The 25,931-nt window shown below is 39.7% G+C and overlaps 4 protein-coding genes across 4 annotated transcripts in view; 2 read left to right on the forward strand and 2 right to left on the reverse strand.

Moving 5' to 3' along the window:
• The window catches only part of LOC125224702 (E3 ubiquitin-protein ligase Ufd4), a 52,396-nt gene extending 36,751 nt beyond the window's left edge, over positions 1 to 15,645 (reverse strand). The window contains exons 1-14 of the mRNA XM_048128139.1: positions 15,480 to 15,645; positions 13,810 to 13,949; positions 12,851 to 12,966; positions 10,179 to 10,297; positions 9,592 to 9,731; positions 8,029 to 8,204; positions 7,528 to 7,658; positions 4,983 to 5,116; positions 4,681 to 4,810; positions 3,779 to 3,914; positions 3,412 to 3,576; positions 2,444 to 2,579; positions 1,591 to 1,771; positions 478 to 543 (exon numbers count right to left, since the gene is read on the reverse strand). Coding sequence (XP_047984096.1) covers positions 478 to 543; positions 1,591 to 1,771; positions 2,444 to 2,579; positions 3,412 to 3,576; positions 3,779 to 3,914; positions 4,681 to 4,810; positions 4,983 to 5,116; positions 7,528 to 7,658; positions 8,029 to 8,204; positions 9,592 to 9,731; positions 10,179 to 10,297; positions 12,851 to 12,966; positions 13,810 to 13,949; positions 15,480 to 15,482 — 1,773 coding nt within the window. The 5' untranslated portion in view covers positions 15,483 to 15,645. The remainder of the gene's footprint in view (positions 1 to 477; positions 544 to 1,590; positions 1,772 to 2,443; positions 2,580 to 3,411; positions 3,577 to 3,778; positions 3,915 to 4,680; positions 4,811 to 4,982; positions 5,117 to 7,527; positions 7,659 to 8,028; positions 8,205 to 9,591; positions 9,732 to 10,178; positions 10,298 to 12,850; positions 12,967 to 13,809; positions 13,950 to 15,479) is intronic.
• Positions 15,646 to 16,163: 518 nt separating this feature from the next.
• LOC125227383 (transcription initiation factor TFIID subunit 7-like) lies at positions 16,164 to 17,579 on the forward strand. The gene has a single exon (XM_048131693.1). It carries the CDS (start codon positions 16,294 to 16,296, stop codon positions 17,431 to 17,433), a length of 1,140 nt encoding a protein of 379 aa, XP_047987650.1. The 5' UTR covers positions 16,164 to 16,293; the 3' UTR covers positions 17,434 to 17,579.
• A 960-nt stretch (positions 17,580 to 18,539) lies between these two features.
• Positions 18,540 to 20,865, forward strand: LOC125233668 (cytoplasmic dynein 2 light intermediate chain 1). Its single transcript, XM_048139746.1, has 4 exons — positions 18,540 to 18,681; positions 18,986 to 19,337; positions 19,570 to 19,820; positions 20,591 to 20,865. The coding sequence occupies exons 1-4, from the start codon at positions 18,577 to 18,579 to the stop codon at positions 20,777 to 20,779; spliced, it is 897 nt and encodes a 298-aa protein (XP_047995703.1). The 5' UTR covers positions 18,540 to 18,576; the 3' UTR covers positions 20,780 to 20,865.
• A 133-nt stretch (positions 20,866 to 20,998) lies between these two features.
• LOC125228367 (tetratricopeptide repeat protein 8) lies at positions 20,999 to 25,579 on the reverse strand. Its single transcript, XM_048132912.1, has 6 exons — positions 25,203 to 25,579; positions 23,263 to 23,511; positions 22,816 to 23,040; positions 22,320 to 22,519; positions 21,817 to 21,991; positions 20,999 to 21,452 (listed from the first exon to the last, which is right to left on the reverse strand). The coding sequence occupies exons 1-6, from the start codon at positions 25,473 to 25,475 to the stop codon at positions 21,324 to 21,326; spliced, it is 1,251 nt and encodes a 416-aa protein (XP_047988869.1). The 5' UTR covers positions 25,476 to 25,579; the 3' UTR covers positions 20,999 to 21,323.
• Between the last annotated feature and the right edge of the window lie 352 nt (positions 25,580 to 25,931).

Below are 25,931 nucleotides of genomic sequence, written 5' to 3' on the forward strand. Positions count from 1 at the left end.
GAACTATGATGAGCCGCTATTAGCAGTTTCAACGCACATATATGTAAAAAAATAAAAATACATTCATATGTACAGACGTATGTACATATAGTCTACAAGACCTGTCAAGCCAAAGATTTCAAATATTTGCTACAAACACCGAAATCGAAAATTCAGGAAATCTTTCTCTATCACTCTTACGCCTTCAATGGATTAAAAGAGAAAATATCTTCGCAAGGTCGATTTTCGCGGTAGGCTCCCAGAGTATTTTAGAGCGAGTATGATACTTGTACCGCTCGGCCAGTAGTTAGAGCCAGCAGGGCAAGCACATAATGGGCGCGACAGTATCCCGCCCGTGAGATAGATTACCCGTCCCACTCAGATTGATACAGGTATAAAAGGACGGGTAGTTAGTCTCTTGTGCGAGGTACAGTCGCGGTCATGATGCGCTCGGCTTGCCGGGGCGCACTCGGAATCATCACACCATCGGAACGTTACCGCCGGCGCGCGGATATAGCGGCTGCGCAGCGCCCGCGGCGGCGGCCGCCGACCGCCCACCTCGCCCTACACACACACCAGCTGTATTTTCATCGCCACTAAATATAATCTGCCAAGTCAATTTTGTCAGTTGAAAAAGGCGGCAAGTTTATATAAATAATGTTGGCTACCTTAGCGAACTCGACAACGGCTTTAGACAGCGGTCTTCGGTGTCAAAAGCCATTATTCAGGTGTGACTTTCGCGCCTTTTTCTTCCGACAAATTGATTTGTCAGACTTTAAATATGAGAATCTCATAAAGGTTTATTTTGAGTAACATTTCGTCAGTTTACACTAATATTTCGCTGCAGGCTCTTTGCTGCCTATTTGCTGTAAAAGAAAATGTAGAGTAGATGCCTAAAAAATGGTATCAAGAGAATCACATATAACGCGGCAACGAGCAAGGTAAACGCGAAAGTGTAAAGCCTGAGTAGACGCTCGGGCGTGCTCGCGTGCACGTTGTACAGCGGGGACTCAAGACACTTGTATAAGCTTCAATAGTTTGACATGCACGCCGCACGCCGCTCAATGTGAGCGTGCACTCCGGCCTTATGGCCGCTGTACACATATGGCCAACGGTTCCACCAACCCTTTGTGAAACCCCTTGGCCAAGATAAGAGCCGCTGTTTACACATTGGCGAACCAATCACTTGGCATTGGCTCTTCATGAAAGATGGACGTGGAATGGAAAAGTCTAGGAAATTCTAGGTCATAGACGTTGTCAGAAAAAATTGATTAAAAAATAATAACCCCGTAGTAAAATTAAATTATTTGAAATATTAACAATTTTTTGAATATTCTGATAAGAACATTTATCTTTTTTAGGAAATACATTAAACATTTGCAAGGTTATTTTATTTCCTAAAATCTACACTATTATTGGCATAGATAAACTTATTATTTTCGTAAATATTTCACTACTGTCCTCTCTGACGGCTGACGACCAACTGAATGAAGCGCCAACGTGTAAACGCAGTTGGCCATTGGCGCCAAGATCCTTTGATGTGTGGACATAAAACCGACACCAATCGGTTGGCCGGCAAGCGGCCATTACACTAGTGTCAATCCATCTTACCACATTGTCCAGCACGGCGGCGATGAGCATAGTGAGCGAGGCGGCGGTGGCGGCGGGCAGCGCGCGCAGCAGACGGGCAGGCGTGTAGTGCACCATCTTGCGCACCAGCGAGAGGCACGCGCGCCGCACGCTAGCGCCGCCAGCGCCGAGGTAGCGAGCGCAGAACACTGGTATCAAGCGCCTGAAAACAATTTCATGTAAAGCCTGGCACACACGTTTCAATTTCATTTGTGGAGTCGAATTATACAGATTAATCGTACATTCAAAGAGATTAATCGTACATACAAACGTACAAAGAGCTCACACCTCAGTAGGAAGAATCACTGACTCCCGAGTCACAGGCTTGACCTAGTTCGGGATGCAGAGGCTCAACCCCTTACCAAATTGTGTTACAATTACAAACCTAATACATAAGTATGTTTCGTGTTACTATCATTATATATGAAATGTAATGTATGGTTTAAAGCAATAAATATTTTTTTTTATTCATATAGACCACACTGGTACGGGCAAAGCTGCGGTCCTCGATGGCATCGACAGACGTATTAGCTCATGCTGTATTATTGTCAATAAAAAATACACGACTCAGAAAAAAACAATAAATTACATTTAGCCGTCAATGTTTGATACTGATAATCTTTTTAAAATAATGATAACAGAACTTAACCCCTGGGCGCCATACTCAAAGAAATCTCAAAATGTCAGATTTTTATTTAATGTTCCTTAATATATCATTTAGAACACAGTGACAATACGGGATATTGAAATATGGTACCATTAGCCCCACGTTGGGTGCCACTATTTTAAAATCTAAAAAATATTTTCTTACTATTCTAATTATATAGATACTCACTCTAAATAGATAGCGGCCATTTCCTTATCCCCAGTCTCAGGAAAATCTTCATCGTTGGAGAACGTCGGCGAATCCTGGTTGCCGACAACCAACCACTCTCCGGGGCACTGAAGAATTGCAGCCACTTCTCTGTGACCTGAGTACATTAAAAATATTCATTATTACTAAGAAAAATAACGTTTAATAACCTGCTCTAGTCGACTAAATTTACAACTAAAAACCGGCCAAGAGCGTGTCGGGCCACGCTCAGTGTAGGGTTCCATAGTTTTCCATATTTTTCTCAAAAACTGACCCTATCAAGTTCAAAACAATTTTCCTAGAAAGTCTTTATAAAGTTCTACTTTTGTGATTTTTTTCATATTTTTTAAACATATGGTTCAAAAGTTAGAGGGGGGGGACACACTTTTTTTTCCTTTAGGAGCGATTATTTCCGAAAATATTAATATTATCAAAAAACGATTTTAGTAAACCCTTATTCATTTTTAAATACCTATCCAACAATATATCACACGCTGGGGTTGGAATGAAAAAAAAATCAGTATACATATTGGTACCAAATTTCAGCTTTCTAGTGCTAACGGTTACTGAGATTATCCGCGGACGGACGGACGGACGGACAGACAGACATGGCGAAACTATAAGGGTTCCTAGTTGACTACGGAACCCTAAAAATGCAATGAAAATTTGTAATTTAATTTGAATAAGGGATATTACGCAATAATTTGGCGCCACTTCCACATTAAGGAGGGCCTATCGCGAACCTTGTTCAACATGTTCCCACGCAATTTGCACTAGCCAATTCGCACGCAAGTTTCCGGCGCAACATTGGTCTAAGCACTGAGCCAATTCGCCCATCGCTGTGTCTCGCTTCAAGTGTTCAACCAATGTCGTGGCTGGGCCGTTCATCACCCGTAAACAAACCGCCTTGATGTATATTTCACAGAACCAACTCTGAAACAAACTCTTACCTTGATCGTGTCTCTCTCTGGCCTTGTCTAGCGGCGTCTTGCCGTCCTCGTCGCGCAGATCGGCGTTGGCTCCGTAGCGTAGCAGAACTTTAGCGATGGCGGGCCGGCCGAAGCAGGCCGCGTAGTGCAGGGACGAACTGCGCTGGCCGCGGTTCACGTCAGCTCCTGTTAAGATTATATTTATTGTGATGATATTTCTCGTATTATTATGTGATTTTACAGGATCAATAAACTGAATCTCTCTGAACATAGAAGTGTCTGGCCGATATCGTCGGTGAAGTTCAAGTCTATGACACTCATAGAAGCCACTGCTAGTAGTAGTGTATCGGCGTGTAAGAGTGAAACAACACTTTCCTCCAACACTCACCTTTTTCGCACAGGAATTCAACCATCTCCTTAGTGCCGAAAGCCGCAGCCCAGTTCAGAAGTGTCTGCCCGACATCATCGGTAAAATTGACGTCCACGGCGCCTGTAGAAACTGCTGCGAGGAGCGCATCCGTGTCCTAAAAAAATGTAAAAACTGTGTAACCATTTGAACCATTTCCGGAACGGTTCCATGCGTAACTTACAATGTGTATGAGACTAAGGAATTTGAAGCTTGTCAATAGCAGTTATGTAACATAAATCTAAGGTAAAAAAAGCCTCAGCCGTCTATCACAAGTCACAACATAGTACTAGCATTCTGATCTGTGGCCTATTTCATAATAGTGACAATTGTCGCCCGACAGTGACAATACACCGTTCATTGCCTGTTCAACAAGGCAATATTGACGTTGAGGAACAACGTAGCTTATCATCCCAGAAATAGACACATAATCTCGTCTGGCTCAGTCGGTAGTGACCCTGCCTGCTAAGCCGCGGTCCTGGGTTCGAATCCCGGTAAGGGCATTTATTTGTGTGATAAACACAGATATTTGTTCCTGAGTCATGGATGTTTTTCTATGTATATACGTATGTTTTTATCTATTTAAGTACGTATATCGTCGCTTAGCACCCATAGTACAAGCTTTGCTTAGTTTGGGGCTAAGTTGATCTGTGTATGGAGTCCCCAATATTTATTTATTTATTTATTATTTATTTAGTGTCAATGTCACTGTGCTGAAATAGCCCACTAGACTCTATCAATGTTTCGAGCGACTTAATTCGTGTATTTATTCTTGTGTTTATTTGATTAAATAAGCAAAGAATTTGTTATTTATATTTTCCTATTTCATATTCCTTAAAAGCGAGTACAATAGTGATACAGATAAATGACAGATGGTGCTTCACCTTGCCACGGATGCAGTCAATCAGCTGGCGGTGCGACTTGTCGCCCCGGGCGCCCGCGGTGGCGCTCGAGCCCTCGCCCCCGGCGCCACTCTTCGATCCGCTGGCCGCGTCGCCATTTTTGTTGGAGCCCCTGCACACAAATATGTGTTATTAGTAAGAATTAAGCCTTGCTACAAAGACTCTAATTAACATAAATAGGCTCAGTACTGTATTGGTCCGCAAGACAAAAACTCGTCGGCTTGCACAGCCGCCTCGATGGCCGAGCACACTCCAGGCGAACCAGCTCCTGATATAACACTCACGTCTGTATGGCGTGTCGTCCCTCGCAGACCAGCACCAGTAGTAGATCCACTAGCCGCATGCACTCGAGGCACCAGCGCTCATCGGCTTGCACAGCTGCTTCGATGGCCGAACATAGCTCCAGGCGCACTAGGTCCTGCGATACAGATATATATATCATTAGCACTACATAGTCGCTTCCCGCTGGCTGTCCCTATGTAAACTTAGGTCTTTAAAACTACGCAACGGATTTTGATGTGGGTTTTTATAAATAGATAGAGTGATTCAAGAAAGTTCCTATAAAATATCAATTCAAAGGCTAACTTAGACGACGCGCGAACTCGCATTCGACAGAGCGGATTGTTAAGCTTATATAAGCACAGCACACAAATCAAATACCGTTCTCGTACCGTGTAAATGAGCCCTAAAACGCGAAACTAATAATTGCATATGTATTATGCCATCTCAATAAAAACATCTATCACGTGACAACAATTAAACCGTTACTTCGTAATATTTCTCATAACCTTATACAATTGAATAAAAAAAATCTCAGACAATAGATTAAAATAGAAAAAGATGATAGTAACTATTCCTCGCGTGCCTCAGAGATGATTTGTTCTTTTTATACTACTATTTTATACAGTCCCGTTCTTTAAATACGATTTAACTGACGGGTGCTTGAGTTATAATATAATTCATTAAAATAAATCAAAAGGTTTTCTAATCAGAAATAATTGTAGCAAAACTTGAGACAGAGGCAATTACGCAATTGCATGACTGTCGCCAACCCTATTATTAACGTCAGTTGTCGCATTAACGCCGAAAACCATCTCGTTTAGCCTTCAAGGCTTCGAAGCATAAAACGATCTTAGGTACAACCTGAGATCAGACAATAAGGGTTTTCCGAATCTTTTTTTCCCCAGGTAGCGATACTGAGGCGCCAGGTCTTTCTGTCAGCACGCTTCTAAATCCACCAATCAAATAAATGTCGATGATTGGGCATTTTAACTGATAGAATTTTTTCCATATTTTACACTATTAACTTGAGCTCAACATGCTACTAAAAACGCGTGAATTATAAATAGATAGAGGACCAATGGCCACTTTATGTAATAATGCAAACAATGTACAACGTGTAAAAAATACAGTAATTGAAATTTGCCCCTAGTCGTAATCGTAAAACAATATATCATTGAATATATCAATATATAAATATTATAAAAGATCTATCTTGGACCAGTGAGCGGATGTTGTGAGTGCTGTGTGTCGTGCGGTGGGACACGTAACGGTAAACATTAACTAAAAGCGGGTAGATTATATTTATTTGTCTACCCCGAACATTTATACAAATTAATATCGGGTAGTTTTGTGGTGTTTACATCTCCAATGACACTTTGCTGGGACGTCAGTCTTTCGCGACCACGGCCAGTGCAACCTGGCCGAAACATTGGGAAAATAGGTAAAATAATGTTAATTAATCGCGTTCGACTTGTAAGTGACTTTAAATATGTGTACAAAGCGCGAGAACTTAAAGTGTAATATATCATTGGTTGCATTGGGTGACTTGAGTAATTAGCAGTCTCAATAACGGAGTGCTGGAGTCACAGCTGGCTGGGTAATCGGTTTTTCAACAGGAAGGCGGCGTGGAGCAATTTAGACGATTACTCGACCAAACTAGGCGTGAATGAGTCACGCCTCTTTTTCACAACTTGAAGTTTTATTGCCTAGATGCTAAGTAAAACATTGAAAACGCTTATTTTTCAATGAAATTACAGCTAAACTCGACGTTGGCATATAATATTGAAAACATTTTTTTTTTTAATCATAATATAAGGTTGTCGAAACTATAAAAAGTGACGTATAAAGATGCCGCACGGCAGTCGACGCTTACGTTACCTTTGCCCACCACATATAAGAAACGTCTGTCTGTAGATGCGCAAGTACCTTGAGTTTGGTTAGACATTCTCACACTAAATAAGACATCACAGAGTCTCGCTGCTTTGTAACCCGTACCATCCCAAGCTCATAAATATCATGATCCGTGTGACAAAACATCACACTGTAATCCGGTTATACAGTCTGTTGGGAAAGAAAAGAGTTGTAAAATGCATTGGGCCTAATACACTCTAGGACACTTCTCCTTCCACACAGACTCTACCAGCAATAGGCTACTTGACCCTTGTTTAAAGTCTATCCTATATTATTAATTACTGTCCAATGAACCGAAAAAAAATATTACTATATTTTATTACAACTTAAAAACCGAGAAAAACTTTTTTAAAGTATACTTTCACTTAATCAGGCAAAAACAACATTAGCCATGTTAATCTATATGTAGATTGTCTGTGCATAACGTCAATCGAATTGAACGCAAAATTTTATGAATGAGGCATAAAGTTCATCATGTCAGTGATTGACTCGACATAAAGTTAAGTTAGATTCTATGACGTTATCACATCGCTGACAGCGTTTTTGGTGGCCAAAGTAAAACACTTTTTTTGGGCAGTCGTGTAAAAAATGTGCCAAATTCGATATGAGTCTAGTAGCCTATGTAACTATACATACATGTGTGATCTGCGCAGAGCCGCGGCACAGCGTGGACAGCAGGCTCACGGTGGTGGACACGGAGGGCGCCAGGCATTTGTCGTCGCTGCCCTCGGTGCTGCCGAGGCGGCGCACTAGCTCTTCAGTTAGACCTGCAACGATATTTATACGTGAAACCGGTTCAAATGTAAATAGAATTAAGTGTAGAAGAATCAACCGGAGTACGGCATCGGCTGTCCTTGTTATACCTAACTAGTCCCATTGCTCTCCGATCGTCACATTCTCTGCTCAGCGCAGCAATGCTGAGAGATATGACCACTTTATGCTGCTATAGCTAGTGTCACAGTATAATAAAGAGTACTATGGTACAATATGGCCACTCTCGCTCCCTGCTGAAAGTGCCGACCACCCGCTCTCGATTACCTCGCAGTTACTGCCTGTCAAGAAGGCGGCCAGTCGACCTGTCACAATCACTCATACAAGCGTAGTGTGTAGCACAAGTAGTAGGTAGTTGTGTAGTACCGTGTTCCGCTAAGGGCGCGGGGTCAGCGTGGGCGCGAGCGAAGCGGTCCGCTAGGGAAGCGAAGCAGCGCAGAGCCGCGTCGGCCACGCGAGCGTCCGCGTGACGCAGCAACGCTGAGAGCGACATCACTGCGTCGCCTACACGCTCCGATCCTGGCTCCATCTTGCCGCATACCCTGTGTCACAAAAGAATATTAATGTTACAAAAACATATACAATGTGTTTTTTTTTTGTTTTCCGTTAAATTCGACACGTCGTTAGGTTCATTATCAGGAACCAGCCTGTATATCAGTTTTAGTTAAATTCGTCAAAATTTTTTTTCATCATTTTATACATAATAAATGAATTTATTAGTGTGAGCCTTAAGACCCTTAAGAATCATTCTAGTTAGTGTCAAGTGACACTAACTAGAGTGACGGCACATGTCAAAACAAATAACATTAAGAATTGGTAAAAGCTGTGACATACGTTTTCAGCAATTATCTTTATTTTTATAATAACTCTATAACCGCAAGAGTTACGATGCTACTTTCTTAGAGAAATTAATTGTATTTGATCTAATGAGTCTTCCCTTAAAGTTAACGGAATTAAAAAAAACAGGGTGTATATAGTTTAATGGTGTTCCATGCCATGCCTGAATGTTTTTATCAGAAGTTTGATAGAATTTTAGATAAAAAGATCTTACTATACATGTAGCAAAAGGACCTCTCTGTGTAAAAAGCTCACTGTTATAAAATTATTCAATAAATACTACAGTATCTTGAGTGAATACAGTGCCTTTATTGTTGTCATTGTCCTAAAGCCGGCTCTCCTGGTTTTCAAGGGCTGGACTCCTTCTAAATTTTTGGACACTGTGGACCTCCTGATAGGAGGTAGGCCCCCGGGTCTATTGTACCACATAGCAAGCGAGTACAAGTGTCCTGATAGGAGGTAGGCCCCCGGGTCTATTGTACCACATAGCAAGCGAGTACAAGTGTCCTGATAGGAGGTAGGCCCCCGGCTCTATTGTACCACATAGCAAGCGAGTACAAGTGTCCTGATAGGAGGTAGGCCCCGGGTCTATTGTACCACATAGCAAGCGAGTACAAGTGTCCTGATAGGAGGTAGGCCCCCGGGTCTATTGTACCACATAGCAAGCGAGTACAAGTGTCCTGATAGGAGGTAGGCCCCCGGGTCTATTGTACCACATAGCAAGCGAGTACAAGTGTCCTGATAGGAGGTAGGCCCCCGGGTCTATTGTACCACATAGCAAGCGAGTACAAGTGTCCTGATAGGAGGTAGGCCCCCGGGTCTATTGTACCACATAGCAAGCGAGTACAAGTGTCCTGATAGGAGGTAGGCCCCCGGGTCTATTGTACCACATAGCAAGCGAGTACAAGTGTCCTGATAGGAGGTAGGCCCCCGGGTCTATTGTACCACATAGCAAGCGAGTACAAGTGTCCTGATAGGAGGTAGGCCCCCGGGTCTATTGTACCACATAGCAAGCGAGTACAAGTGTCCTGATAGGAGGTAGGCCCCCGGGTCTATTGTACCACATAGCAAGCGAGTACAAGTGTTAGTAACCTCGAGACGACGGCCATGGCGGAGTGCAGCGTGTCCTTGTGCACGGCGGTGCCGTAGTGCGTGATGAAGTGCAGCACGGCCGGCAGCCCGCCGCCCTCCCACACCGCGCCCGCCTCGCGGGTGCACACTAGCTCCAGCACCTGCACACATTTAACACAGTTACACAAAAATGTAGCAGATCAACTTTATTCAACTTCAAGTCAATGAAACTGTCGTGGGGCCAAGCTAAAGCTCGCAGCGGCGAGCCGCGAGCAAAGTCATCATGGGTGAAAACTAAAAATCCGATCCGACCTTCTCAGTTGCATCGCCGCTCCTAGTTTAAAGCCGAACTTATAAAAAAAAAGTGTTTTATCCCTTTCTCACCAATACATTTAAAACAGAAAAAGACAAACTATTATTAGCTAATTGACGTTTCATAAAGCGTTTATGAATAACGCCAGTATTGTTCTTTCATTCCTAACCTGCCAGCATGAGCGTTCTCACGCGGACTCCATACATCTTGCGCGACTTGACAATGCCATTATATCTGGAAAAACTCTAGAATTCTGGTGCCTTGACAGTTGACAATGCTAACTGTATCAACTGACCTTGATGCATTGTTCGGCAAGATCCTTGCTGGTGCGGTTGTTGGGGTCCACGGTCAGCAGGCGGCTGCAGATGGCCTTCACCGCGCCCTCGATGGCCACAATCCGACGGGTGCACTCCGCTACACACGAATTAAGATAAAAATAATAATTATAATTCGGCATTTATTCATTTCAACTCTTATTTTACCTAACAAGGTAATTATTAGCGCTGCAGATGTCCGTGGCATTATGCTGAGCGTCCTATTTAAGCGTCTAATATTTTTTGTTTGCGTGTCTTCTGTTTTATTTGTACGCTGACCGTATATCTATACACCTGTATTCAATTTTGGAACCTTCTTCCCCAGCAATAAATTTCGATATCTATGTATAGATATTCATAGACGTGACAGTACTTTGATGTGGCATGTGGCGGTAAATAAATGTTTTCTATCTATTACATTCAGAGATCGGACAGTTGAGCTTCATTTGAACAAGGTTTTCCTTTTATATTTTTTCAGTACAGATGGTGTTTTTTTTACGCACTAGTGTGAGAAGTGGTTCATTATATGACAGGTCGAAACTTCGGAGGCTCATCTGTACTGAAAAACGTCGTACGATACAAGTGCGTAAAAAAGGAAGTTCGAAACGATAAACGATAAATTAAAACACGACCGAAGGGAGTGTTTTAAATCGACACGAGTAATGTACTATTTTGTTACAGTTACAAGTATTATACTTATTATAATTGTACCATAATAAAAGTGGAAGAAATGGGTAATTCTATGTAACAGAGTAATGTAAGTGACCAATTATTTGCATGTTTTTTTATTCATGGTGCTAATTTAAATATCAATATATCTAAGGATTAAAAGTAGGCTTATCTAGAGATAAATTAAGACTTCAATTTGCATCATAAATAAAAAAACATGCAATGAAGTGGTCACTTACATTACAGTTACGTGGAATTGCTCAAATGAGGGAATCGAAAGGGCGATAAATTAAAACACGACCGAAGGGAGTGTCTTAAATCGACACGAGTTACGAATTCCCTCTTCGCACGTGTATCGTATGACGTTTTACAGTATATATGGCCATTTAAAAATTTTGAAGTAATTGCGTAATAAGTTCATTACCTAACTAGTACAGTATTATACTGTAAAATTGTATTTTTAAACACCTAAGTTATATAGCTTCCTGTTAGCAACCACTACTCATATTGATATGTAAATATGACTAGTCTCAGCACAGTCTGCATAAATTATAACCATTAAAGCAACGCGCGGAATGACTCGCGATGACTCATCTTTGTTTAGTTTCCAATACAAACAATGTGATGTGGCTGAGCGATGGGTAATAGGTGAGATGAAATTGGATATTTCTTGTTTATAATCCTTACTCAAGTTAGTTACATCATTAGCGATTTCTATTGAACTGTTCTGATTCTAAGTGTCATATTTTTTTAGTTACAAAATATCTAGCCTAGTAAAAATACACCAGAGAACTTGCATTCCATTGTTGTTAACTACAGAGTACAGTCACCTGCAATAATATGATACAGATGTAGTGCGAAAAGATTTGCTTTCGTATTGTTACGGAAACGTACGAACGTGTCATGCTATTTCAGTCAGTCTCACTACAAAATGTACTGACATTGACTGAACTAGCATGACAAATACGAACTTTTCCGGAAAAATACGAAGGAAACCCTTTTCGCACTCCATCTGTACGACAAAGAACAAAAAAGGCTGCTAAATCATAACATATTTGACACGATCTTGTTAGTAGAGAAATAGGAGCGAGTCACGTATTTTTAATGTTTAGGAAGAGTAACACACTGTTGAAGCTGTAAGATTAATTCTGTTGATCTATGTAACGAAAATATAGGGCATGATATATCTAAACAGAGCTTTAGATATGTATAATTAACTCTAATCCTAATGCATCACTGTTACATGTATTCAATAAACCAAAACCAAGTCTCATTCTCTAGATGAGTTCAAATAAAGGGTGTAACTACTACATATAACTTACAGATATATATATATATATATATATATTATATATATATATATATATATATATATATATATATATATATATTATATGGGATATAATTATATGCGTTAAACAAACAAACCACAGTGAAGAATTGTTTAGGGCAAGAATTTGTTAATTATTTCCAATTCAATGTGCTTATCTCTCTAAACACACAGACGGATGGACAGAGTCGCGACATAAGGGTTCCTTTTGATTTTTTTTTGTATAGAACTATAAAGAACCGGGACTCCCGGTTCCAGTCCCACTTAGAGACGTATTATAATTATATCCCTAGACTAAGTTAAATCCAGTGATATAATTATATAACTAAACTAGTACCTACCGTATTATAATTATATTCCTAGTAAGATGGTTATGAATCGCTTTTGTTTAGCTATGTTACGGCATATAATTATATCTCTAGGGTTATAACTATACCTCTGCCGCACCGCCGCACTCCTGCCTATAATCATTTCACTAGACTGAATCCAGTCATATAACTATTTTACTAAACTAGTAACGTATTATAGTTATATTCCTAGTAAGATAGCAATTAATCGCTTTCGTTTAACTATGTTACGACGTATAATTATATTCCTAGGGCTATAACTATATAACGGTTTTATCTATCTTACTGCGACATATATATAATTTACCGGACACATCCAGATAGTAGGTAATAGCTCTGGCTGTGACTTCCAGCACATTGTCGGGTGCACTCTCATCTAAAAATATTTTGCACAATGCTGGCAAAAAGGTTCTCGGAGGGCAGCTGAAACAAAATACACCATTTTAATCTCATGCTTCATGTACAGTTTTTTTTTAATGTAGTTTTAGAGTCATGTTAAGTTTAGTGATGTTGACAGACCCATATTTTAAACGTCATACTTATACAAAACCATGACGTTTCCTAACCCTTGCACATGCACTGGCGAGGCTGAACAAAATCACTATCGACTTAGCTTGGTATGACTATAAGGAAAATCCGTAGCTAATAAAAAATCTTTGTTAGAATTAATTCCGTAGTGCAGTTTCACTTCCTCTATATCAACCCAGTAACAAACCCATTAACATAAAATTTACGACTGCATAGAGGATGGCTATTAGATAAGCTTATTAGGAAACCACATTGGTCATAAACTGTTTCCCTGCTGGCAACTCGCCAACAGTATATTTGATAATTTGTACAAAACCGAAAGTTACAAACAATGTTAATGACAGCATTTAATACTCGTGAGATTTGAGAATATTACTATGAAATTATTTAGTCAAGTATGAAAAATGTTTTAATTAAACGTGTAACATTTACGTGGTCAATTTGTATTAGGGTAATGACCTCCCCCAGGATCCGCGCATGACGGGTCTAGACCCGCTGGTTTTGAAACTATGGACACTTCATTTTCGACGATAGGGCGAAAGTTTGGGACCCTTGTGCTGGACTGTCAGGCTTTTTTAATTGAAATGGGCTTACTCATGGCCACAGACTAGCCAAAGCGAAGATGTGGCCTACGATAAAGTGAGCTCGCCCAGAAGGTGCCTGTTCATACGTGATTTGAAGGTTGCTGCAGCTGCTTACATACTGCAAGCACTTCTCACATCTACATAATATGTTTACCTCTCAAAGCACCGGTCCACATTGTCAGACATGAGGAGCAGCATGCAGAGCTGCTCCAGGGCAATGAGCTGCATGTCGCGCTCATCACCCTGCCCCGTCAGCAGCCACTCCAGCAATGTCTCCGGATCCACTTCCGACATCTGCACAACAAATATAGGGTGTTTGGTAAAAAATATACATTTCTGATTACTCTGTATACAACTTTTATTTTTGATTTTTCTACTAACTTTATACTAGAAAACCATTTTCAAATTCTTATTATATATATATACTATTATTATTGTATAGCTTTATTAAGAAAAAAACAAAAGATTTACAGAATATAATTAAAGTTACAAATGTACATGTTTAAATCTATAATTTTACATCTATCTAAATTTATTGCGCTATGTACATTTTCGAGGTTGTGCAATAAATTGAATTGGTATGTATTGTATTTATATAGTATAATACTGTATCATCTACATGAGAGATCTCATTAGTGTCTTAACCCTCCGAGTCCCAAGCATCTATATGTATTTACTTATATTTTACTGACATCATATGATGTCACTGGGGCTCGAAGGGTTAATCAATAAAATAAAATAGAGATCAGATTACAAGTATTGATCATTAAAATAACAGTTAGATAGTCTAGACACAAATGTTTTGACTCATTGTATATTTAAGGAAAATGTAAACAATGTACACATGCTTACAATTCTAAAATAAAAATAAATTAACCTGAAGTTTTGAGAGTCAACACACTTAAAATAATGGCATTAAATGTGAACTTAATATATGAATTTACCCTTCTTTATTTGAATGTCAAGGTGACTCTCAATAATGTAAATGTAATGGTCCTTTAAACCTTTGATATATTCTTAGACACAAATGTCGCAATGAATGGGAGGTTATTTCATAAAAATACCCTCTTCAACCTCCAAAAACTTGCAAAATTTGTGTATTCTAAATCAAGGTATGCTAAATTAACACATTGAAAAACCCCATGCAATAAACCCCGGTAATTAGAAATACAAAGCAGTAAAAATCATCAAAATCTCATTTTACAAATAACTACATGATACAACCTACAATTTTTACATAATCACAATTAATTTTATTCCAAACTGTGTAAGACATTCAATGACTATTAAAGATTGACCTACTAATAACATTATTAACCAATTTCCTAATGCTGTGCTAATATTATTAAATAAAGAATACTTCAAGGGTTGTGACACAAATAATTAGGTCAATAGTCATACATTATCACATGGTGATTATTTACATGCAACTATGGCGTACTATAAAATCGAAACCTATACATAAAACTAAATAAAATAGTATACTAACTCTCAGAATCAAGATTCAAAAGCAAATTATAAATATACGACGATAAAGCTAGGAGTTTCTGAAGCAAATTGCGGAAATATATGCACCGTATGAAATGCACTCATATTAAGTAGGTTACAGCCCATAAGGAAAAGCCTTTCTCTTTCATCTCCAGTAACATTATGAACAAAGGATATTAGAAATTGCGATGTAAAAGAAATTGATTATTTATAGCGACATAGCGAGTCATCCAAATAATAACATTTCTAGAGCATAACAAATACAAAATGCTGGGGACAAGAGTGAAGGTGACAACTCCGTCTTTACTTTAAAACTACAAATTTTGTGATACTAACCATAATATGATTGTAAAATTGTCATTTAAATGCACTCCTCAACTTAGCACTTCTTCGCAAAAACACAATTATAAGCAGTTATTTCGTAACTAATTGTAACGCAATTTGGTTTTATTAGCAGTAAACCTTGTGTGATATTTTCATATGTTCACTCTTCACTCGTATATTTTTTTCTTTCATCGACAACACCACAGATAAGGTAGAAATCGATAGCTCGCTCAGATATTCTTTTTTTAAGGATGTTTTGCACGATGCAGGTAGCTAAACTAAATGAACTAAGTGAAGCGAGTGCAATAGGTTTGGTCAAATTATGTAAACTCTACGAGTTAATACGTGCAGCTTGGTGCCAGAGTTGGCAACATGCACACTAGCGTCCTATGATTGATCAAATAGTTTAGTTTCATACAGTATAAAATTAAAAAAAGTCACATATTCTTATTTTTTTGTTTTATTCCGTCTAAAAATGTTAAAGCACATCAAGTAATAGCATTTTCTATTTTAATTTACTAAAATAAAAGTCTGAACAACTGACAACTCGTTAGATGGCGCTAGTAAAATTGTTGCCGTTCCAATGACGTATTTATAGTATATAGTATTTGGTTTGGTCAAATTGGTCAATTTGTGCAAGCATCGTTATATTCATTTTTATATTTTTACATTGGTAACACCAAGACTGACGTTTGCTTGACGTATTTGCTTCTTCTTTACCTGTTGCGGCGAAATCGAAATTTAATGATGAATTAATAGAAAAGAACGAAAAAAAGCGAGTGAAAATTCATCTAACTAGTGTATACCATTGTTGTTAAACGTTACCATGAACAGACGTGAGCCAGAATACCCCGTGGAGTTGGAATCTCAATTTATAATGAGGTTACCGTCGGAGCCAGCTAAAGCCCTTCGTGAGCTTTTGAAATCAGGGGATAATTTTAAAAACAGACTTTCTATTCAATTAGAAAATGATATGAGGCATGGTGAAGTACGCTTTGACCACTGGCTGCTTCATGCAAAGATCGTAGATTTGCCGACTATTATTGAATCACTGAAGACGATTGATAGAAAAAGTGTTTACAAAACTGCGGATATATGTCAGATGATGATATGCAAAGAAGAATTAGACCCTGTGACTACGGAGGATGAGTCACCAAAAAAGAAGAAAGATCCACTTAAAGTTGATAAAAAATACCTTCATCCTCACGGCATCACACCACCAACGAAAAACATAAGAAAGAGGCGTTTCCGGAAGACTTTGCGCAAAAAGTGCATGGAAGCTCCTGAAATAGAAAAAGAAGTAAAGAGACTTCTGCGCGCTGACAATGAAGCTGTCAGTGTCACATGGGAGGTGATCCAAGAGGAAGATGAGGTTAAACATGAGCCCAGTGCATCCACATCAACCAAATCTGAGAAAACCAAAGCAAAGAAGGAACCAAACATTAAACGAGATGTGGCAGAGAGCTCATCAAAGGTCGAGGACATATTTGGTGGTGCCGTGAGTGACAGTGATGCTGAAGATGATAATGTAAATGTTGATGTAGATGACAGGCTGTCATCTTACGATGATCATTTCTCGGACACTAATTCCATTTATGGGGCAAGTGACTTTAAAGGAGGAAATCTTGCTACTCAATTTAAACCTGAAATGTTTAGCTCCACGCCAGGAGTGAGTGAGCCACAAGCATCATCAAGTCACCAAATGGACGTAGACATGAGCAGTCAGGAGCAATTTTCGGTGGATGACTTCTTGCAGTCGGAAGACAAGAGTGGTGTAAGCTACAAGTTGCAACAAATCAGTGCGGAGCTTGAAGAGTTGAAGCAGCGCCGCCAGCGCACCCAGCACGAGATTGCCGGGCTGGAGAACCAGACCCTCCGGCAGAGGTTCCAGGACATCCTGCAGACACTCAACCAAGATATCATGTACAAGGAATTGGAATACCAGAACCTGCAGAGGCAAAAATAATTATTTAAGTAACTAAAAGTGAGAATGTAAAGCTTTGTATGGTAAAAGTATTTATTCATGCATTTAATATACTTAATAAACTGGTAGCTGTTGACAAAAAGTGTAATAACTAACTAACTAATTAAATACTAAATAATTTATATGAATTATTCTTATAATATCACTCTGTCCATCCTCCTTGCGCTATCCCGGCTCATGGGAGCCTGGGGTCCGCTCCGCTTTGACAACTTATAATATCACTTTATTCCCATTTATTCCATGGTGATAGCTAATAGCAGCTATCCTATTTCAAATTCTGAACAACTCGCACACATTCAATCAGTACCTACTGCTTATGGCTATTAGCAAATTTGCATAGAGAACAGAATTTTTAGGTATATTGTTGATATTAGCCATGAATTCAAATGGGGTTTGGCTTAAAGGAATGTAGATATGTCATTTTACTCCTTTACTACTAGACTCATATCTAATTTGGCACAATAAATGATTGGCTTCTGTAATATTTGACATAAGTAATAAATATTTAATGATTTTGGGTATTAAATGTGTACGATGACTACGTATTTTTATTTTAAAAATGTAATTTTTTATTTTGGCCACCAAAAACGCTGTCGGCCGTGTAGTGACGTCATAGAATTCATGTCAAATCAATCGCTGACATAATGACCTTTATGCCTCGTACTTAAAGTGTCAGAAAGTGTTGTTTTCGCACTGAATGACTTCATTCACAGAAAATCTATAGATGACATGGCTGATGTTGTTTTTGCCTGATATTACGTAATGATTACGTAAAAGTTTTCTTTAAAAATATTTTTTTACGGTTTATAAGTCATAATAAAATATGGTGATATTTTTTTTCGGTTAATTGGACAGTAAGTACCTAATAATATGAGACCAACTTTAAAAAAGGGTCAAGTAGCCTAATATCACTTCAATATGCGAGATTAGAGTGTCTCGCACTTGCATAAGAGTCAGAAACGAAATATCGTGTAGTATGAACCTTGTATCTATCACAATAGATCCATTTTCGAACAAACGCTTGTTGCAGATCTATGTCGCTAGGCAACCATATTTACAAACATTACGATTAATGTGTTTATGATTAAGACCTTAGCTTGCTAAAAATATTTTAAAGCCCAAAATATGCTTTCAATACCTGAAATAGCTTCACAAATCGTGAATAAAGCTCTGTCGGAAACCAACGATGATAGTTCTAGAACGGTTTTTGTCGCGGGCAGCAAATCTGTGGTGAGTAAAGTTCGTTTACTACTTACGCTCTAAGAAGTGGGATGCGATTGCTCATTCATTTATTATATTATTTATGTTTATACACGTGTCCATTTTTCATCTATTTCCACTCTTTGGACCCTTAAATTGCTTAAGTTGCTTAGTAAAGTCACATAGTATCTATTCTTTTACCAGCGCCTATACATCAAGGAAAAACCCTCAAAATCAATCATGCTATTTATTGCTATCAGGCGCTTAGACCTTAAGAACAAAACCTACTACACAAACACAACTTAAGTACCTACAGCTGTCTTTGTCTTATCAGGGAAAATCTACATTGCTTCACTCATTTCTGGAGAAAAACGAAGCTCCCCGAGAAACGTTAGTCCTGGAGTACTCCTTTGGCCGGAAATCAGTAAACAAGCAAAGCATAGACAAGTCGATATGCCACGTTTGGGAGTATGGCGGCAAGCTTGACGTTTTGAAAAACACGCTTACTTCTGTACCTGTTAGAGGAAAGTACTATTGCTGTGTGATGGTCGACCTTAGTAAAATAAAGAATATCTGGAATATTTTGGAGACGTGTATCGGAGCTGTAAAAGAGACTTACGACGGTACCGGAATTGAGCCCGAGCTAATCATCATTGGTGGAAAATATGATGTATTCAAAAATTATGGTAAGTATATGTCAAAGTTCATTATACGTTATATCTACTGAAAGGTACGAGTATACAATACAATTCGCCGGAATGGAAATCGTTCAGAGGACTTAAGTAAGTCAACCCAAAAGAGCAACAACAGGTCATGCACAATCCCGATCGTTCATCAAATATTTTGTCGCCCATATCTTATAATATAACTTTCAAAACGTTTTTACCAGGATTCGTGTGCAATTTATTTAATTTTCAGATAATGAAATTAAGAAAATCATATGCACAACCATGAGAAGCGTGTCGCTAGCGACCAACTCCCATTTAATATTTTACTCATCCAAAGAGCCTCAGTTAGTAAAAAGAGCTAGAGATATGTTCTACAACATTGGATTTGGGGCCGGTTTTCACGCTAAAGAGAAGAATACAAATTTTGCTAAACCCTTGGTAATACCAAAGGGATCAGATTCTTGGGAAAGCATCGGTGTGCCACAGTCTTCTATGGATATGGTAAATATAAATCATAATCCTGTTCTAGTTAGGACATAACAATCACCGTGCATTATTTTGGTTTAATGTCGCTTACATTTTTATACTCACAATCAGGAAACTGGCAGTATTATCCGGTTCGAAGGACCATTTCTAAATATTGACGACCGGTTTGGCTCAGTCGGTAGTGACCCTGCCTGCTAAGCCGCGGTCCTGGGTTCGAATCCCGGTAAGGGCATTTCTTTGTGTAATGAACACAGATATTTGTTCCTGAGTCATAGATGTTTTCTATGTATATACGAGTAAGTATGTATTTATCTATTTAAGTATGTATATCGTCGCTTAGCACCCATAGAACAAGCTTTGCTTAGTTTGGGGCTAAGTTGATCTGTGTAAGGTGTCCCCAATATTTATTTTATTTATTTTATTAATAAATTATAGCTATAGATTCGTGGGACAAATAGCTGCAATGTGAATTATTCATGATGAAACAGCCACAAAACTTCAGCAAGTTTAAACGAATTTCCTGAATTATACTCGTTATATACCTACTTCGTATCTACCCCATAATTCTCCAATCTACAATTTTCTAATTTCGCGCAGGGCTACGTTCAATCTTTATCATCAATTTTCATAATTTGCAATGAACCCTACCCTTTGTAACGCTTACCGTATCGGCATATACCTCGTCCATGAATCACCACCAACATCACATAGTGCACATATTTCTATATAAACTAGGATAATCACTGGCTGTCATTGACGAAAAACTCAAATAAGTATGTCCACAGATCAAAGCCCGGCATCTATCCAGGATAGCGCCCGAGGCCGAAGTCACAGGGGACGTTACGACGGCGAGGCCGAAACTCACGCACCCCGAACCGGTGTTGGACGCCTTGGCCTCCGCCAAGTATGATGAGCTGCGGAGTATGGAGTCCTTTGATTTCTCCATTGGCGATTATTTGAAGGCCTTGGATTAGTGTGCAAGGCTACTTGAGTGGTAGCCCAATAGACTTAAGTAAGTAAATCATTTTGAAATTAGGTAGGTATAAGTATACGTACCTGAACAGGAAAAGGTAAATAAGATTCAAATTAAGGGAATACGACTAAGAAATAAAAATACACGTTTACCTAAACAATATTTTTATTCATTTTAACATTGTTTTATAGAGTTCCATGTCCAATATTTTTTATTAAAATATCCTTCTCATATTAAAATTGAGCTCTAGCTCATTAATTCGTATCGTTTCTGACATTCGTTTGTGAGAGTAATGAGTGTAATGAGTAATGACCCTATTGTTGTAAGAATTAAGTCGAATAAGTAGGTTCTACGAGCAAAATCGTAATTTCTTTTCTCGCCGGAACATGTAGGTAGGTACCTAATAGAGCGGCAGATAGTGAGATATTCCTTTCCGCGATAAGCATGCCGCATGCCCATTGATCTACCAAAAGAAACTACACCAACGCCCTTTCTCTTTCTCTTGAAAGTTGCTAGTTGGTGATGCTGGTTTTGGTATATGATGTTCACTTGTCTTTGCGTGCACGCAGCCGAGTATCCAAGGTCTTCAGTGCGTGCCGTGCGGGTTCGTTCTCGGAGTTTGTGGCCAGGCTCACCTGCAGGCACCGCCGTGCCAGCACCATGTCTCCTGTGGACTGTAGAATTAAATGCATTGGGCTACTCCACTCCAGATCCAGAACCTAACTTAATGCAGAGAAAATGGTGACTTCACTTATGCAACTTTGAATTTCAGTTTTCCCCTTTAACGTCGTCTCACTCGTCTACCGAAAATGTCCTTCGCTCTTTATACTTATAAACCAATGAGAACTACTGGAGGTAACAACTTAAAAGGGGAATACTAAACTAAGTATCTGAAGATTAACTGTTACAAAAATCGCCGTTTTCTGCAAATAATCTAGAATAATTTCTAAAGATTGCTTGTCAGGTGTGAAATTCATATTCCACAACAAAATAGCAACAGCTTCAATTACAACTTGCTAACTAAATCTCAAGGCTTACCAAAGCTACATGCGCCAAGTTGAACCAGATATTGGAGCGTGTTTCCGGATTGGTGGAGAAGTACAGTGCTTGCCTGAAGCAGGGCAGCGTGAGGTCCCATTGGTTGCAGTACAAGCAACACAGAGCCAGGTTGTTGTAGATCTCTGCGCCTGGTGGATTCGTCGCTAGTAACCTCCTAAAAATGTAATGACGATGGAAACCAGAGAAATAGGTGCATGTTAAGGTTTAATGACAGGTGTGAATTGATCTGTAGCACAAAAATTCACTGTTTTTTCTAATGATGAAGTTAATTTGTCCCGTTTGGGAAAAATCACCCGATTAGTGAGCTCCCTAGTAGGTAGATCTAGCTTGGTTCAACTGCAGGTAGGCATCAGATATGTACGATGTCAACTTTAAACATCGATTAAGGCCACAAGATACTCCTTCACTTGTTTCTAAAAGTTCCTAAGGTACTACCTATTCGGTTAGTTGTAATACAAGTATAATAAGATGTGTAGCCTAACCTGTAGTATCTCAAAGCAATCTCCGGCTGGTCATTATAGAAGTTGAACATCGCAATGCTGGCCACAGCCTCCATGTTGGTTGGATCCTCGAGCGCCACCACGCGGTACTCTTGCACCGCCAGCGTGGAGTTGCCCATCTGCTCGTGGATCCTGGCCTGCTCCAGCAGCAGCGGTGGGTACGAGTGGAACACGGACAAACCCTGCCACACGGACAAACGATGTTTAAGTATCCTCATGCCAAACTGACAAAAACAATCTTGTAAATGTGAATGAGAGACACTATACCATATGACGTCTCTGACATCTTATTGGTATAACCATGAAAGTGAGTCACATGTTTTTGCGGCCTCCGAAGAGGAACATCTTATATAGCTATAAGTAATTAATTATTACAAGCGATACAGTGAACGGTGTGGATTGCGAGTGCTAGTTAATAAAGGTGTGATTATCTCGATTCTACAAAAAATCTTGAAAATGTAATAGGCAGGTATAGTACCTGCTTGCAGACTTCCAACGCCGACAGCGGCTGATTGAGCCCCACATACATCGCGATCAGCCGCAGATATATCGCCACGTGCTTGTTCACTTTCAGCGCCTGCCGCAGACAGTCCTCCGCGTTTCGGAACATGCCCAGAGTGGAGTAGCACCGGGCGAGGGAGAAGTGCCACCACCAGTCTGTGGTCTCGTCCACGTTTTGGGCTTGGAATGCTATTTCTATTGCCTGGACATTAAGGAATAAGTAGGTAAAAATGTATCTCATTCTTAAAATTGAAAGTATTGAAACACATGCACACATTACACAGCTTTGTGAGTAAGTATACCCGAACTTGGATCCTGGGTGGTTAGCCAAGTCACAATCGTTGATAGAAGGCACCGTTGTTGTACGATTTGTACGACAAAACCGCGTTGTAGAACGTTGAAAGCAAACAGGAGATAGTGGTACCTTACGAACATCTCCTTCACAGTAGTAGACATATTCAAAGAGAGTCTTTGCTGAAGGTGTAAACATTTTGTTTTCCTTATCCACGAATCTCAGCGACAGTGGGACGGTCGGGGTGAAGGTGAAGGGTGCTCCAGCGAGGGCTGTGGCTGCCCTGGAGGCACGAGAAGCGGTGTTGAGCGCACTGCGGGCGGTACGGGCGCGGGCCGTGCTGGTACCGGCACGGGTCTTTAAAGTTGCTGTAGCTGTTCTCTACAAAATTGAAATGAGTTAAATAGTTTAATAATTTTTAAGAAAAAAAAAACCGCCTTCCTATGGGGTTCTGGTGATAAATACTTTCAAATGTTGGATTATGTTATCAATTCGTCTGTATATTTTTTAATGTTTGTTATTCGATATCTCCGTCATATCTAAACCAATTTTGAAATTTGGATGATTCTGAAGTACTTACAGATGAGAATGATTACCAGAACGGAACTCTAACCAGGGGCGGCTCACTCTTCATCAGCAGTTCCACTGCACCAAATGTCACTGTTCTGGACGTAAGTGCATGCTGTTCTTATAAAAATACCAAAGTCACTATAAGTGCATGTGCCGTTCAGATTTGAGGAGTTCCGTCCTGACCATCATCAGCAGTTCCACTGCACCAAATGTCACTGTTCTGGACGTAAGTGCATGCTGTTCTTATAAAAAAAATAACAAAGTCACTATAAGTGTGCCGTTCAGATTTGAGGAGTTCCATTCTGACCATCATCAGGAGTTGCACTGCACCAAATGTCACTGTTCCGTACGTAAATGCATGCTGTTCCTTTAAAAACACAAAAATCACCATATGTATGCCTTTCAGATTTGAGGAGTTCCCTCGATTTCTCCAGGATCCCACCACCAGAACTGGGTTCTGAGAAAAATGGGACCAATCTGCATGCATATACATTCATTCAAAAAAAAATTTTTTAAATCGGTCTAGTAACGACGGAGATATCGTGGAACAAACATTAAAAAAAATAAAAAATAAAATACAGACGAATTGAGAACCCCTTCCCTTGAGATTTGGAAGGCGGTTAAAAAAATGAAGGAATCTAAATTTGTCCGTGGATGACAAAACTTCCGAATAGCATAAGTATAATGACGAAAATGGCTTCAATTGAAGGGTAAAATTTATAAATCCATCATCAGACCTGTCGTCTGTCGTCATGTATGGATCAGAGTGCTGGGCCCTAAAGGTGATGGATGAAAAGAGATTGCATGTAACAGAGATGAAAATGTTAAGATGGATGTGTGGCGTGACAAGGATGGATAAGATAAAGAATGAGTATATAAGAGGAAGCCTGAAAGTTGCACCGATAGTAGAAAAAGTAAGAGCGAATCGTCTGGCATGATATGGGCATGTGATGCGAAGGGATGAGAGTCACGTGACGAGAAAGGCATTGCGTATGAGTGTGGAAGGAAGTAACGGGAGAGGAAAACCGAGGAAAAGGTGGATGGATTGTGTGAGAGATGATATGAAGCGAAAGCAAGTGAATGATGAGATGACGGATGATAAGGAGGTATGGAAGCGGAAGACATGCTGCGCCGACCCCAAATGAATGGGATAAGGGCAGGCGAATGATGAATGACGAAAATTGATTGTGCCTAATCTTTATACGAATGCAATGAACTTTTGAAGCATCTTTATGGCAAACGACTAAGTTTATTAGTGTAAGATTTGAGTGGACGCTCGGAGCGGGGCGGGCGAGTGTGCGTTCACCCTATGCAGCGTCAACTCAAGACACTTGTATGAGCTTCAATCGTTTTATTTTCCCGCCGCACGCTTCGCTCCACTGCACGCCCAACATGAGGCCTTACACTAAGTAGAACGTTTAGCCGACCGCGGACACAAATAGGTCATCATAATGAGGGTTTGAAGGAAAGCAATAAGGCCCTGTTCTATGGTTAATACTTACAATATTCTGAGCAGTCCTAGCACTCCTCTGAAAGGACGTCCCAGGCCGCGGCGTCTTCGCCACAGCTGTGCTAGTCAACTCATCCTGCTGAGGTACATACTCCACCTCCTCATATCCATTCCCCGCAATCTTGGCCTGTATCGTCATAGCTCGCATCTGTATGAACTCTAGCATACGGTCGTCCTTCCCTTGTAGCGCTGTAGCGCATAGTGTTAAACATTCCGTGTATTGTTTTGTTTTGTATAGGTTTATGATTCGGTAGTCTATATCCATTGTTTTAGTTAACTTGAGGATGTAGGTTAGCAGTTTTGTTTGTTTCGATTGGTTGCTAAGCAACCCCTGTTTACCCTACGCGGTCTACACGTAGCTACCTAATTAGTCATGTCTATCACCATTTATATTCAGCACTCACTTATTTTTATTTTCATTTATTTCATAATACAAATTACAGTACAAATAAATTGCATGTCAATCTACTTACAAGAATTCATATTACGATCGTCAAATCCTTCCATTCCTTATATCCATATTAATATTATAAATGGGAAAGTGTGCATGTCTGTTTGTTTGTCCGTCTTTCACGAAAAAACGGAGCGACGAATTGACGTGATTTTTTAAGTGGAGATAGTTGAAGAGATGGAGAGAGACATGGGCTACGTTTTATCTATTTTTAACGCGAGCGAAGCCTCGGGCAGAAGCTAGTACATAATGTATGTATGTAGTGTACCT

Source organism: Leguminivora glycinivorella, chromosome 1 (assembly GCF_023078275.1).
Source record: "Leguminivora glycinivorella isolate SPB_JAAS2020 chromosome 1, LegGlyc_1.1, whole genome shotgun sequence".
Classification (NCBI taxonomy): domain Eukaryota; kingdom Metazoa; phylum Arthropoda; class Insecta; order Lepidoptera; family Tortricidae; genus Leguminivora; species Leguminivora glycinivorella.